This window comes from Rhipicephalus sanguineus, chromosome 6 (genome assembly GCF_013339695.2).
Source record: "Rhipicephalus sanguineus isolate Rsan-2018 chromosome 6, BIME_Rsan_1.4, whole genome shotgun sequence".
Taxonomy (NCBI): domain Eukaryota; kingdom Metazoa; phylum Arthropoda; class Arachnida; order Ixodida; family Ixodidae; genus Rhipicephalus; species Rhipicephalus sanguineus.
Window position 1 is genome coordinate 55,791,885 of NC_051181.1, and position 16,429 is coordinate 55,808,313.

The following is a 16,429-nucleotide window of genomic DNA, read 5'->3' on the forward strand; positions in this document are numbered from 1 at the left end:
GTAATTAAGAGTTCTTACTTTTCACAGGGATACTTTCTTTACGTCATCCACTGCCTGGGCAGTTGTTTTCAAGCGCAATCGATGTGGCACTGATGTAATGTGAGCGGCCGCCGCTACCGGTGGCCTACTCAAGTTTCCCAAGCGGCTGATCACAATTATGACGAAGCATGCCGGACCATGGAACCTGGCTCCGCATTTGTTGTTTTAGAACAGCTGCATTATGATTACGTCGCGTACAATTATGCCGAACAACCTCTATCCTATTGGCAGCCCATAATGAATTGCGCGGCCGCTAGGCTGACTTGCTCATGTTGGCCGCGTTATTACTTGTTAGCTAGGCAAGTAATGCAACGTTTTTTTTTTTTTACGTAGAATGGTAAACGTTTTTTACGTCAACGAGAGGGATTTTTAAAAAAATTAAAGATTGCCTTTTGACAAAACTCCTTTGAAACTACGGCGTTGTTGGCAAACCGCATGCGTTGCAGCGGAATTTTGAAGTATAGCGGTGGGCGGGAGAACCCCGATAATTATAGGAAAAGAAAGCTCAAATATCAAAGTCAATATGTGCCGAGTCTTATTGCCCTTAGTTTCAACTCTCTACAGGAATAAATTCCTGAATCACAAGTATTTTCTGTCGTTTACCATGTTAGTGATATTTTTGTCAAAGGTCGTACGACAGCAAAGTGAAATAAAACACTCATAACATAGCATCTCACTCTTACTCTGACGGGAATAAATACTGTGACCAAGAAGTACACCGTTTTTCGCTAGGTGCGCTCAAAGATAAAAAATTGCTAAATTGGCTGTAAAGTGTTTCTTGCTGTGCAAATTTTACTATTTTTTAGACGAAAAAACTTTTTTTTTGAAAACTGACTTCGAAATTGCTTTTCTGGGTATAAGATCTGCACCTGGAGTACATTTAACCAAAATCGGGCTTGGTGTCCGAGACATCGTGTCCGCTCTTATCTGCACACACCCGTCTCATTTCTTGAAAGAATTTAAGTGCTTCTAGTCTTTTTGTGCCTTAAGTTTGCACATACGTATCACTGCTATTGGTCATTGCCCATGCGCATCACTGTATGTACATATAGGTTTCCTTACGCTCATAAAAAAGTTGGTAGTGAGCGCTGTTTGTCTTGAGTGTACGCTGCTTGCACACGCAAGCGAGCGTTTATGAGGGAGTGCTAAGTTGCGTCTCATCAAGATTTTGGGAGCCTCGCCTCGGAGCTCATCGCCCAGAAAGCATACAATCTCTTCGGCGGTTACTTACAGGTGACTTACAGGGCTACTGAACAAAATTTTTGTCGGTGAGATTTTTAGCCCAAGTGAAAGCTTGAGCGCCGAGAGTGGTTGACAGGACCTTGTTTTCAGGCAGAAACTAGCGATAGTTATTGAATCGAATGCGTTTTTCACAAACTACCGCGGCCGCTCCATGGCCTCGAAGAAGAGACGCTGCCTTTGCCGGAAACCGGTGTGCTAGACAGACGAGCGTCCGGCGCTCGCACCGTCTGATTGCCGCCAATGGCAATGCGGGAGACCAGTGACGCTTCACAGCCGTCGGCGCGCGGCCCCTGACGCACCGGCCTTAGCGCGCTCGTAATCCTCCGAAATACAGCCACACGTTTAGAAATATACAGAGTATCCGAACAACCGCCTCTTCCGAGTCCAACTTTGATGCTTCCCTAATTTGTAAGGTGAAAACCTTAAGTGGCTGTGTTAGGTGACCCCGGCCGCCGCGAGACATTACGGGGGCGTAAGACGTCACAAAGGCCGCGTAATGACTCGTGAGGTCTCGCAATGCTTCGGCCAGGAACACTTTATTCCCTTTATTCGCCTTTATATCCTTTGTTCAATGTCCCTTTAAGTGCTCGCCTGTAGCTACGCCACACTATGCATGGATATCGTGAAATGTCCGCACCCGTGCTTTCTCTCTCTGTCTCCAACCCACGCCACGTGTACGGCAGCAAACTGGACTTCCTTATATTTCTCCCATTCTCCATGTATATACGGCGGGTGAAGCGCGACATTAAAGACAGTCTATCCAGATATATCGGTTGAGTTGACAGAAGGGATGCTGCTCGGGCGAGTTGGCGTTTCATAACTGCAGCATTATTTATTTATTTATTTATGAGTACCTTACAGCGCCCTCGTGGGGCATTGTGTAAGGGGGGCAATACAGCATGTACAAAAAAGATTTAAATATACATAGGTGAAATACAGATTATTACAGATGTAACTGAACACACGAACATAGAAATGCAAAATATACTCTTGAGGCAATAGCTGAATTTCTCATTTCCATGCACTACTATAAACCTGTGCACGTGAGTGAGTGCGCTCCAGGACAGAGAATCTCATGGCACGCATTGCTTTGTTTCCTGTTACAGAAGACACGAGGCCGAATGGTGCATATCTACAGCCGCCAAGCTCATCGCCCCTGTTATCAACAGTTCGTTTTCAGAAGGCTACGACTGGTAAGCATTGGATACACACTGATGCCTAATTGTAAATATGTAGCCTTTATGACGTGTCTGGCTTCATTGCAGTATTGAATCACAGTTATTTCAATAACAATGTGACTTGTGTCGTATTGCTACTGATTATCTGGTAACCCGTACGTGAGTAATAGAATCCGTGCCCACGGTATAGTTTTCATGCCCATTCTGCATTGATTTTGCCTAGCTTAATGGGCTAAGTAAATTAAAAGAAGGGAAGAGCGTGCAGTCATCCCGTTTATTAGAAACATGGCAACAGGAACAGAGATGTGATTGCTGCGTCAAACTGCTCCAAGAAGCCGAACATGCTACGGCAAAACTCGCATTATTTGCGCCGAGCGTGCCCCAATGTATCCTTTTCGCGGTCTTTTTGGAAAGAGACAGCATTGTCTCGAAATATATATCTTGATGGTATGCGTTTCACGTTGAGGCAGTGACGCGTTTATTAGAAGATTGCCACAGCTGAAGCGATCAGCGGTCCAAGCCGAGCAAGCGCGAGCACCAACAACAACCGTCCTCGTCTTCTTCTTTCGCTGGCGTTCTTGTCTGCGCCCTACCATGTTACAAATCACTCCCCCGCGGAAAAGGAGCCATCCTGGCGACCTAAGGAACAGGTACAACTGGTGGGTCATAGTGCGGCTTTAGTCGATCGACGTGAACAGTCTCGCGGCCGCGACGACGGTGGTCCGTAGATGATTGAACAGGCTAAATAATATAGTTGACTGGGGTGCTTGACGTAGGACGCGGTAGGGGCCTTCGTACTTAGGCAGTAGCTTTGTCGAAAGGCCAGGAGCAGAGGAAGGAACGCGAAGCCACACCAACGTTCCAGGCGAATAGGCGAATATGACGGAGAAGGCAGGTTTACGTCGTGACCAGGGCCGTAGCCAGAAACTTTTTTCGGGGGGGGGGGGGTTCAACCATACTTTATGTATGTTCGTGCGTGCGTTTGTATGTGCGCGTGTATATATACGCAAGCAAAACTGAAAAATTTCGGGGGGGGGGGGGTTGAACCCCCCAACCCCCCCTTGGCTACGCCCCTGGTCGTGACGGTCCTTCTGGGGCGCTTGATCTTGGGCAGTTAAAGAACGCGCGAGTTGCCTGCATTCCTCGGCATAATTGGCGACTTCAGATAGAGTCGTGGATTCTGAAGCGTCCGGGCGGTACAGAAGAATGGTATCCATAAACGAGGAAGGTTCACGGCCGTAAATAAGGAAGAATGGAGAGAATCCTGTCGTAGACTGAGTGGTGCTATTGTAAGCGTACGTAACAAAGGGTAGTATGCGGTCCCAGTTGGTGTGGTCAGCGGACACATACATGGACAGCATGTCACCCAGTGTCCGGTTAAAGCGCTCAGTCATTCCGTTGGTTGTCCGATGTACAACGTTACATTCACGAAGGAGGGCTTGCACGGCTTCAGAGAGGAACGTACGTCCACGGTCGCTGAGTAGCTCGCAAGGTGCGCCGTGGCGAAGAACGAGTTTTTGAAAAATGAATAAGCTGACTTCACGTGATGTGGCCTCTGGCAGCGCTGCAGCTTCAGCATAGCGTGTCAGGTGATCAAGAGCGACAATCACCGAGCGGTTCCCGTCAAGTGTGTAGGGAAGGGGGCCATACAGGTCTATGCCGATGCGATCAAAGGGCCGGGAGGGACAAGGCAACGGCTGTAGTGGTCCAGTCACTGTGTGCGCTGGGCTCTTCCGGCGTTGGCACTTGGAACACGAGCGTACGTACTGTCGGACAAAGCGGTACATTCGACGCCAGTAGTACCGCAGCCGGAGGCGTGCATACGTTTTTATTACACCGGCGTGGCCGCACTGGGGATACGCGTGAAAGGAGGTGAAGATATCGGCCCGTAGCTGGCGAGGAATCACCAGCAGCCATGTGCGGCCCTCAGATAGGTAGTTTCGGCGGTACGGGAGCCCGTCGCGTACGGTGAAATGTCGAGCTGTGCGTCGCAGCGAACGAGTGGCGGTAGGCGGTGATGGCTGAGACAGGAACTCTATGATAGAGACTATCCAAGGGTCCTGGCGCTGCTCAGATGGCACGTCGGCGTATGTAAGTGACGCAGAATCGTAGCTGAAAACAGACGCAGTTCCGTATTCATGGGGAAGAGGAGAGCGGGAAAGAGCGTCGGCATCTGAATGTCGGCGGCCTGACCTGTAGACGACACGGATATCGTAGTCTTGGAGACGTAATGCCCAACGAGCTAGACGACCAGATGGGTCTTTGAGTGACGATAACCAGCAGAGGGCGTGGTGATCAGTCACGACATCAAATGGGCAGCCATATACGTAAGGTCGAAATTTTGTGATTGCCCACACGATGGCTAGACATTGCTTTTCTGTGACCGAATAATTCTCTTCAGCTCTGGTGAGAGTGCGGCTGGCGTAAGAAACGACGTACTCTTCGAAGCCAGATTTGCGTTGAGCAAGAATAGCGCCAAGGCCGACTCCACTAGCATCCGTGTGGATTTCGGTAGGGGCATCTGGGTCAAAGTGACGAAGAATCGGTGGTGATGTCAGTAGATGACGTAATTTCGCGAATGCGTCGTCGCAAGCGGAAGACCATGCCGTGACACCTTGGCTGTCAGCAAGTAGGCGTGTTAAAGGAGCCATTATGGATGCGAAAATCCGAACGAATCGCCGAAAATATGAGCATAGGCCTATGAAGCTCCGGAGTTCTTTCAGTGTTTACGGCTTGGGAAACTCGGCGACGGCGCGGAGCTTTGCAGGGTCGGGTAAAACACCGTCCTTGCTGACAACATGCCCCAAGATGGTGAGCTTCCGGGCGGCAAAATGGCACTTTTTCAAATTCATTTGTAGCCCAGCATGTGTGAAGCATTCCAGGACACCTGCGAGGCGCAGAATATGGGAATCGAAGCCCTTCAAAAAAAACGACGACGTCGTCCAGATAGCAAAGGCACGTCTGCCACTTGAGACCTCGAAGTATGCTGTCCATAAGACGCTTGAAAGTGGCAGGGGCGTTGCAAAGGCCGAACGGCATCATGTTAAACTCGTGCAAGCCGTCGGGAGTCACGAACGCAGTTTTGGGGCGATCAGCTTCATTCCATAGGCACCTGCTGTCCTCGACGTCTTGCTCATCAGTACCGCTGAAAACGACGGGGTCCAGCTCCCTTGGAACACCGGGACAGCGGGCAGCTTGGGGTGTGGTAGCATTCTGCGGTGTAAGATCGTTCGGCATTGTTGAAGGGGAAAGTAGAGTCCGGCTGCGGAGTTCCAGGATGGAGAACAGAACCAGCACCTCCACCACTTGATTGTATGCGTTTCACGTTGAGGCAGTGACGGGTTTATTAGAAGACTGCCACAGCTCAAGCGATAAGCGGTCCAAGCTGAGCAAGCGCGAGCACCAACAACAACCGTCCTCGTCTTCTTCTTTCGCTGGCGTTCTTGTCTGCGCCCTACAATGTTACAATCTCAATTTAGTGGTTATGAGAGCAGACAGGCGAAAGCTATGCGATTGAAAATACTTCTAAAAGACAGCAACTATCTGCTCAACATAGGATATTGCTGAAATATGCTAATGGCGATTAGAAAGTAAATCGCAGCTGTCGCGTTTTGATGAAATCAGCCTATGCTTGCCTAACTACAATTCGCGCTACGACCGTTTTCCGTTGCGACCACCTTGCCCAGAGACATGGCCTCTCGTAAACGTGCACTTCAACATTGAAGCGTCCACCCAGTCGTAAGCGGAACCACTTCGCGAAGTGCTCGTAAGGAACATTTGCTTTGTGAAAAAAAAAAAAATAGCTGACCAATATATGCCAGCTTCCACGACAGCCCTTCCCAGACGGCGGCGCTCGTCATGGGCGAAGTCGCCGTGTATTGAGGATGGCGCACATTGCAAAATATAATGGTTTTGTTAAAAATTTCAAGTTTATACTTTACGGCGTTTTCCGCGTTATTACTACACTGTTAAAAATATTGCCGTATTAGTACGGGAAAACAACACGCTAACTCTTGATGCCAGCATCTACCCCATTACGGCACAAGACACTACTGAAGCCGTAGTTACTTAGAAACATTACCGATGCCGTACCTCAGGGAAATACTTTTGAAAGCGTATTAATGAGAACTAACGGACAGCAATGCCAAGGAAAGTATAGGGGGTGTTATTTGTAGTAATTAGAATATAAATGTGAAGAAAGTAAAGTGGACGAAAAGATAACCTGCCGCCGGCAGGGACCGAACCTGCGATGTTCTAATACATAATATACATAATAATACGTAAGACATATTACATAATATACATAATAATAAATACTACAGATAACACCCCCTATACTTTCCTTGGCGTTATTGTCTGTTAGTTCTCATTAATATTGTGTCTAACAAAGAAAAACGAGCCCTTAAGAGTAAACTTCTTTCCTTTGAAAGCGTAGTGTTTCTGAACGTTACCAATCCCGTACCGCAAGTGAATAGCTCTGAAGCAGTACTCAGTTGTCAACATTAGCGACGCCGTTCCACAGCTATCTGCTATTGAAGCCGTATCACCTCAGAACATTGCCAATACCGTATCACAAGAAAAAATGTTTAAATCAGTTGTTATGTACCCACCTTGTCGATACCGTACGACGGGTAAATTGTTACATAAACGCAATGTGAAATAATTACGAGTGAAAAACAGCACTAAAAAGACGGGACAAGAAAGGACACGAGACCACATCGCCGTGGTCTCAAGGACACGAGACCACAGCGCCGTGGTCTCGTGTCCTTTCTTGTCCCATCTCTTTAGCGCTGTTTCTCACTCGTAATCATGAACGAACCAGCCCAAATGCGTACCCTACTACAGTAATGTGCAAATTCAGAGTTCCTATTGTGCTTGGCACATGCAAGATCTAACGTGTGAACCATGGTGCTTGCATGGAAATTAATTAATTTGTATCGTTGCTGCGTGGTAACAGCAGCTTTTATGAATATTCAAAGTAACCTAAAGTGATCCAATATAAACAGATGGGAGGGAAGGCACCACATGCACCGGCGACTCAAACAGACACTCTTTTCATTCTAAAAAGACAGGGCGTGCAAACAAGGACACAAGACAAACGGGCCGATGCATTAACCAGAGATTGTTGGAACATAAGAGATCGCTAACAGGAGGCTCACCTTCTAATCTATCTTTACATTGTCGAGATTGTAAGTGCACGCCAAAATTCGATGAATGCGCAGTGTTGTACCGTCATAGAAATGAAGAAACGCGCCTGATGATTGAAGCATGGCATATCGAGAGTAGTGGTAACGCATGCGTGAGCCAACCGTCGATTAACTTGCATAAAGATGAAATCAAATGCCTTAACAGTTATCTTCAACGTAGACCGCCACGCGTGCCGGATTGATAGGTTCGCCTGTTGCATGGGCATGCGCAGATAAGTTTTCGTGCCTTCTTTCTTTTCTGCCGTTGTGCGTCTCTTCAGTTGTTAGTCGGCGTTTGTGGTGTCCTGACTTCTTTCTTGTGTCCTTGTTTGCACGCCCTGTCTTTTTAGAATGAATACTTACCAACTAGCTCAGCTCTCTGTTATTCTAAGCTTCATTTCTAGTACTCTGAGCCCTTTTCCGTGTTCTCCTACTTATCTGAACAATCCTGCCTCTTTGGCTTCTTTAATTGCTATTTGCTTGGTTCGTGCTAGAACTTTTTCATGGTTTTCTAAGAATAGAGTTTGCCCAGTTGAAGTTCAACTTTTGTGCGGCTTTCTGCAACCATCTACCGGACATGCCAGGAGGATATGTGCCATACTGACCGCGGAATCATGGCGTCAAGTGAGATTTTACCAGGAATGCCTCAAGGTCCGTTGCTCGACTTCGCGTGACGATCGCCGCCAGAAGCAGATGTACGCCGACTGGATGAGGGTAGCTAACCAGCATGCGGAATTCATATGGAGGGTAAAACTTCGAGAACTTCAACCATGTAAGAGGAAGATTATTTCTACTGTTTCACCGCAAAATAACTTGCTAGTCCTCGGAGGAGCTACCTTAGATGATAGTCACTGCAAAACCCTAGCCTTAGGTCCTAAATACTGTTTTAAGCCGAACCTGAAACCAATAGACGTTTTAAGTTTGCCACGTACAATCACTAGACTTGTTCCTGAAGAAGAGCGTTCCCACTGCATTTCAGACTGCGTTGCTAGCATCAAGGGTTCTAATATGCATCTCAAGTGTTCTGATCCTGTCCGGCCTTTGGTTAATTACTGTGTTGAAAAGAAGCTCAGGCCAGTAATTTCAGATAAGGAAGGGTATTTTGTAATTATGCCGGACAGTTTGTTCTCAGAAAAAGCATTAACAGCCATAGAAAAGAATTTTAGGACGGTAAAACTTAAGCCATCGGTAGTCAGGCAACGTGCTGTCGACCTTTTGTTAAGACATAATCTTGAGAAAATAGCTTGTAATGTCAAGAAGGCTAAATCACTTACTTTAGAATTGTTTTTTTCAGCCAAAACACATAAGAACGATATCCCATTTCGAGCAATCGTTTCAGAGCAAGGCACCTGGCAAGTCGCTGTATCTAGTTATTTGCAGAACTGCTTAACCTCTTTGAGTTTTTCAGACCCTTTTCGTATGCGTAATTCTCAGGCGCTAGTTCAGTTCCTCTCAGAGGAGAACCCCGGCTGTTGTAAAGCATTTAGTATGGATGTTGAAGACCTGTATTATTCTTTGCCGCATGAGGAGTTGTTAAATTGTGTTAATGAATGTATTAACGAACAAGCGCACCAGAGGGTTTTCACCGATAAATGTGGTGTTTCTACCGGGGCATTTCTAGAAATCCTTTCCATGTATTTAAAGTCGACGCTTGTAGGTTGGAAGGAAGGCGTTTATGTGCAGAAATCAGGGATATGTATTGGTTCTAAGGTTGCTCCGGTTCTTAGTGATTTATACCTTAGCAAGATTGACAATCTTTTGGAAGGCGCCTTAGGTAATTCGGTTATTAAGGTTTTTCGTTATGTGGACGATTACTTGATCTTTTGTAGTGGTGAGAACTTTGAAAAGGTGGTAACTTCCGTGAGCGAAAAATTTGAAATTAATGGAGGTGGGCTGAGCTTTACTAAAGAGGTTCCTCAGAATAATGGAATACAATTTCTAGACATTTCCTTAACGTTCCAGAAGAACCACGTGTGCTGGCAGTATTCTCCTAGATCTTCGAAACCGCTGTTAAATTTTTCGTCGAAGCACTCGAAGGTTGTAAAAAACGGTATCGCCATGTCTTGCCTTAAATCAGCCCTCACCAAGTCGTGTGAGCACAAAATGAGTGATAGCTTTAACGCACAGGTTACGCGTCTTTTAGATGTAGGGTATCCTCGTGATGCAGTGGCCACTGTCGCTGAACGTTTAAAGAAGTCTATTGTGTTAAGTCCGAGCATGGTTGCAGAAAACGATAGGAAGAAACGTGTCGTAGGTATACCGTACATTCATTGCGTGTCTCACAGGCTAAAGAAAGTAGGAAGTAGATACGGCGTTAATGTTGTTTTCACGGCTGCGAATAAGCTAAGTAAGATTTGTGCCGCTGTGCAGAGGAAGAATGAGCGAGTAAAAGACAAGAAGCGGACCGATATTTGTTTCGTAAAACACACCAACAAATTCACTGATTGCCGTACGAGTGTGGTGTATAAGGTCCCTTTCAGCTGCGGCCGCTTCTACGTAGGACAAACGGGCCGATGCATTAACCAGAGATTGTTGGAACATAAGAGATCGCTAACAGGAGGCTCACCTTCTAATCTATCTTTACATTGTCGAGATTGTAAGTGCACGCCAAAATTCGATGAATGCGCAGTGTTGTACCGTCATAGAAATGAAGAAACGCGCCTGATGATTGAAGCATGGCATATCGAGAGTAGTGGTAACGCATGCGTGAGCCAACCGTCGATTAACTTGCATAAAGATGAAATCAAATGCCTTAACAGTTATCTTCAACGTAGACCGCCACGCGTGCCGGATTGATAGGTTCGCCTGTTGCATGGGCATGCGCAGATAAGTTTTCGTGCCTTCTTTCTTTTCTGCCGTTGTGCGTCTCTTCAGTTGTTAGTCGGCGTTTGTGGTGTCCTGACTTCTTTCTTGTGTCCTTGTTTGCACGCCCTGTCTTTTTAGAATGAATACTTACCAACTAGCTCAGCTCTCTGTTATTCTAAGACACTCTTTTGTGCGACTCTTTTTATTCTGCCTCATGCAGCATTCGTCTGTATCAGTATGCCATTGTGCGAACTAGTGTCGTAGTTGTGTTAGAAGGTATAACTAAAGAGGAACTCATATTGTTGAGAGCCCCCCCCCCAATATATTGGCTAGAGTAATGAAATATAATATTATTAAAACAGTCTGGCTCTCATATGGTGAGTTTTATCCCTTTCTTTCAAACACCTTCAAGTGTTTTACACAGTCAAATTGATATTTGATTCAGGTTGCATGAATATTCAGGATAGTGCTTTTACAGAAAAAGAAAACACAAGAAAAGTCAGTTGAAAGTTGTATTGCATTTAAATATAAATACATAGTACATTTGTGGATTACACATATTTCGTGGAAGAACAAATTGAGCTTACTATTCCTTGAAAGACATTACCTGAACTCAGCCGAACAAGAAATCATAGACTCACACAGCCCTATTTTTTCTTAAAAATGGCACTGTCCGAACAAGCCGCCGAGACCTTTGAATGGGCTCCTCTGTGTCACATAGGTTCCTTCCTCCTGCCGTCCTCTTGACATAAGCCAACAAGATACCTGGAATAAACATGAGGCAGCCATGTCATAGATGCACTCAAAACAGCAATGCAAAGAACAATCATTGTCACACTTAACGTGTAACCCAAGGTGCATTCCACACAATCGGGGGTTTTCAATGGGGCCCCGAAGAAATAGTGCCAAAGCCACTGCGCGGGCAAGATCCAAAAAACATTTGGGTGGTCGCTGGACAAGGTATTTCTTGAATTTAGCAAGAGCCCCAAAGCCTGCTCCAAAAGCTTTGCGCCAAAAAAAATGGTGGCACCCATCGAAATGACTGCTTTTGGTCAAGGCTGAGCCACAGAACCAGTGACCTCATGGGCTCCCATTATAGAAAATTCCGGCTGTTAAGCACAGCGACACTCATTGTTCAGTATGGTGAAGCAGTGGAAATGCGTCGGGAGTACAGGACTGAAATGTTGCGTGTTAGATGTGGTCACATAGCCACTATTTTTGCTAGAAGTGAATACAAATGTAACGCATTACATGCTAGAGTATTCCGTAACCCAGACTGCATGTGATGTTTCTACACAATTTTAGGGGCGAAGCTCCTTAAGGCGGCACCCGTTGGTCCCTCGCAGTAGTGCGTAACCAGTCGTAACGCTAGTACCAGATCTTGACCTCTAAGGTGGTGCCGGTGGGAGATTTTTCCTGTGCGTTGTTGAACAATAAAAGATTCACAGCGTGCGCGTTAACTAAAAGCCGAATTCTTCTGTCTCTCATTCCCCATTAGCAGCCATTGGCATGTTCCAGTAGGAAACGTTAGTAGAAGTAGAAGTGTAAGTGTTAGATAAAGCGGACTTCTGTCTCTCATTCCCATTAGCAGCCGTTGCTTACCTCCAAGGTAGTGCCTGGTGAGATTTCTCCTGTGCGTGATTAAACAATAAAAATTTTGTTCAAAACGCCATTGATTGATGAAATAAACCAACGAAGGACGCCAAATGTTTTCTAAAAGCAAAACGAAAGAACGCCAGATGTTTATAAAGCAAAATGAAAAGACGGAAGCTGCTTAACGAAAGACGCCAGATGTTTTCTAAAGCAATGGTTTTCTAAACAATGAAAATTCACAGCGTACATGTAAAATTAAAGTGAGCTGCAAGTCGTCATAACTCTCATCGAACCTTTAGTATAAACGCGCCCGATCTCACGTCGGTGATGTTGTACTGGGCAGAATTCACGGAAGATTCACGGTTTACCGATGAACCTCCGCAGCTTCGCCCACTCATCATCATTCACTCCATGGATATGCTGTGATTTTTTTGTGGTTTTTGTGGAAATCAAGTGGTCAATACAGGGCCTAAAACAAGGCTAGCGATTTAGCAATACGTTTTGTTGGGCTAGTTGGTTCATGACTTCTGAAGGAAAAAATTGTAGCGCAAAGCAACACATGGATAGCGCCAGTCCCGTCCTCTCTGTCTGTCCGTGTGTTGCTTTGTGCTACAATTTTTTTCCTTCAGAAGGCTAGCGATGCTCGAAACCACGTTAAAATAAACTAACGAGGCCTAAAGGAATATAATTTACAGAAATAACCAAGATTTAATTGCAGTAATTAACTTAACATCGCTAAAATCTCACAGTTTTGCCTCAAGGGGTAAGCAATGAATGCGATAGCAAGAAATTGGAATGCCACAGGAAGAACGGCAAGCAGCTAGAAACTTGCTGCGCACTGCTCAAACACAAAGGACGCATGAAAATAAAACACACAAGGCGAGTGCGAACTAACAACTGTCAAAGCTCGACACTTGCAGCGCGCTGCTGAGACACATAGAAGAACTCATGAAAATAACACGCAGGTATACATAGCACGAGCGCGACTCGTCATGGTTGTCACTTCAACTAACCCCTACTTTGGCTCCTCAAGCTAGCAGATCACTCCTTTCGCAAACGTGGCCGCTGCAGCGAGCAAAGTGACCTTCGTGTGGTCTATAGCTTCCACGCAAACTTAAAAGGACTACGGGCCTTTGTGAACGCCTATGACTGTTGTACAGTGCCACCGCCACATACGTGTCAGCGCAATTGATCATTTCCTTTTCTTTCTCCCCTCTCTCTCTCTCTGTCTCTCCCATCTTTCCACACCCCTTCTCTTTCCCTCGGCGTAGGGTAGCCAACCGTACTGCATTCTGGTTAACTTCCCTGCCTTCTCCCTTTTCCTTCCTTGCTGAAAGCACAAGACGCACAAAACTCCCCCTCAATTGAGATAATCGCGCGAGCGCGGTCGACCACACCCAGTATGTCAAGGTACAAGTTGAAGGCACACATCCCAACTGTGGCGAAACACTAGACAGTTTTAGAATTGGGGACCCAAGAAATTTGTGAGCGGCCAGGAAGACTGCGCAGAACGCAAGCCACTTTTGGAGTCTTGCGCTTTGTTGTCCCAATAGTGTGCCGCGATGCGTGCGCGGACAAAACGCGCATCAAGACACCCTATGTCCCAAGACCCTGCAGCGCCTTCGTTTGGGCGGCAAACATAACCGCAGAGCGCGCGACCTCAAGAGAAGAAATAAAGACGGCGCTTGTCAGTGGCACGTGAAGCCACGGCTCGCGTTCTCTACGAGCGTCGATTGTCGTCACTAAGATACAACGTCATTTGGCTCTAGTTAGTACATATTCCTGAGGCTAAAATTACTGCGCAAACGCACTTGTTTTTTCTTTTTTACTTCTTTACTTCTATCAAACTAGAGAACGCGCCGGAGTGGAGCGAGCGTCGCATGCTACAATTGGCTATGCTATATGTGGTTTTGCCTGCGTTACTATCGTCATCAAGGTGCTCGAAGAACAAGAGGAAGAAGACATCTCTGTCGTGCGAGCGTGCGCTGAGATGGTTATACTTTACCTGCGTAGCGTGCGTTTGTATTCTGCCGTTAGTATCCAGGGGACCGAATGAGGCTTGCGTAATTATTAAAGACGATAGTCTTTCTTGGGGAACTTAAACGCAGAAATTTTGGTCTGTCTTTCTGTCTGTCTGTCTTTCTGTTTGTCGGCACGTCCCTCGATTCAGCCACTCGGCCAAAGTTGAACCACTTGCCCAGGGCCAGCCGTCTTCAACTGGTACGGCTGTTCATACTTGTGAACGTTGTCGATCAAAAAGTAAATATCATGCATATCTGAGGTGCAACATCACTAGGTAAGTATTAGGTGGCGTGTTCCTTTAATAGAAAATGCATACATACGTAATTTTAAGGACCCTAGTTTCTTAAGCTGCGCTGAAAATGCATAAGAATGGAAGCTTGAGCGAGTTGGTATGCGTTCATCTTTGTTGAAACAGCGCTCACTAGACGACGACGACGACGAAGTAAAAGAAGGCACAGGACAGGCGCTGCCTGTCCTGTGCCTTCTTTTACTTCGTCGTCGTCTAGTGAGCGCTGTTTCAATAAAGCTGAAAATGCGACTGCGCTGAAATTTGCCTTCCTCCGTGCCCTTCGAACGAGCTCATGGTTGTGTTTCGGTTTCTGTTCTGTATTGCACTGTACGAATGCCATGGGTTGGTGTTGAAAAACTTTAGTTTTGAGAAGGCCAAGAAGGTGAAAAAAAATATTTAAAAAATGAAAAAGCAGCGTTGTGGGCGGCCTTCAGGCTGCCGGTTGTGGGCGCCGCTCTGGCGTTCCTGTGTTACCCAGGCGACGTGTAAATAAAAGAGTGTGTGGAGAGTACTCGTTGAGTGCGGACGTTTCTCTGCTTCAGCGCTTCGCGCCAAACCGCGTCTTCGGGCTGGCTGGCGTCCCCGCCGGTCGCGTTGGTCACCGCCGGTCTTCGCCTGCTGCTGCGCCGGGACTACCAGCACGCAACAAAGCACTCATGTTTCCCGACGTATTGCCAGATGGCGTCCATATCTCACACAGCGCCTCTTCTATCGTCTTTACACGACATTTGCAGCGAAGCACGCAGATACGCCAATTTTTTGTCTTACTCTTCTTACACGGACAGCCTAAACCTCAGTTAGTGTAACCGCGTTTCGCTTATGTTACACGGTATGCGAAACCGCGGTTAGGCCGCTAACCGCGGTTGTACCAAAGCGAGCTTGGCGACCTCGGTTTGGCGGCTAACGGAGAAAATGGCGGCCTCCATGGAGGTCGTGTGTACGCCGCCAGCGTTCGTGAAAAACGAATTGGACTGCACGAACCACAGAAAGCCTGATTAGGCGTTGGGAAAACAATTAGCATCATCTGCGGAGCACCTCAAAGAATGCGAAAGTGGACGCGGCCATAACAGCCGAGTTGAACGCCGGACTGCCGCCAGACGCAGAGCCATTCACGCCAAAGCAAGTCCGCTTTAAGCGAGGTCGCTTGTGCGCCGTGTAACATCGGCGAACCGTGGTTGGCGCTAACCGTGGTTCAACGCGGTTAACCGTGGTTGGTCGTAACTGCGGTTAACTTGCCTGTGTAACAAGGGTATAAAAGACAGCAAGCTGCGGAGCAAGGGGTCGCAGGTTCGAAACCGCGGACGAGCGCTTCGGGATTTTTTTCTTCTGAATTATTTTTAGTTCTTTCTCATATATATATATATATATATATATATATATATATATATATATATATATATATATATATATCCGGGGCATGACGGCGACGACGAAAATCCGCCGACAGTGTCCATATAATTGCTATCGCAATAAAACGCTTCGGAAACATGCGGCTGACTACCGCGCCGCGAAAGGGAGGGTGCCACCGCCTCGCCAGGCGCACGATTGCTCCTAGAACAGGTGTTTCTCCGACGCAATATCTGAGGAGGAAACAGGCTCACGGAACTCGCGGCAGACGACTCGTATGTAACTGCCGTAACAAGCAAGAAGTCGATAAAATGCAGTGAAAGTCGCGCACGCGGCACACCGAGTTTGCGAATGTCTCTAACAAGATTCTACTCGTGCCGGAGAATACCTACATGCTTACTTCAAACACTGGCGTCATTGACGGCTTGTTAAACGGAGCAATCGGAACTCTACGAACGGGGATAGCTGGGTGCCCGTCGCACTTTCTCGGGTGTCACAGCAGTGGAGCTGCATTTATTGCAGAATTTAGAACTACACCAATCGCTACATAAGAACAACATATTTTTCCTTCTCTTTTGATGCAGGTGCCTGGAACAGATAAAATCATCCGCCTATGCGTACATCGCCAATGATCTGGAAATTAGCAAAGCTGTCGCTTACCTGAGGAAACGGGAATTCAATCAGGTTGGCGCGAATTTCGCACTCGAGCAGCAATCCTTGTGATAATG

The 16,429-nt window shown here is 46.7% G+C and overlaps 1 protein-coding gene across 1 annotated transcript in view; it reads left to right on the forward strand.

Annotated features, from left to right (window-relative positions):
* Positions 1–16,429, forward strand: part of LOC119397273 (intraflagellar transport protein 88 homolog) — a 128,903-nt gene that overhangs the window by 15,052 nt on the left and 97,422 nt on the right. The window contains 2 exon segments of the mRNA XM_049416510.1: positions 2,388–2,474; positions 16,286–16,385. Of these exon segments, the coding sequence (XP_049272467.1) occupies positions 2,388–2,474; positions 16,286–16,385 (187 nt within the window).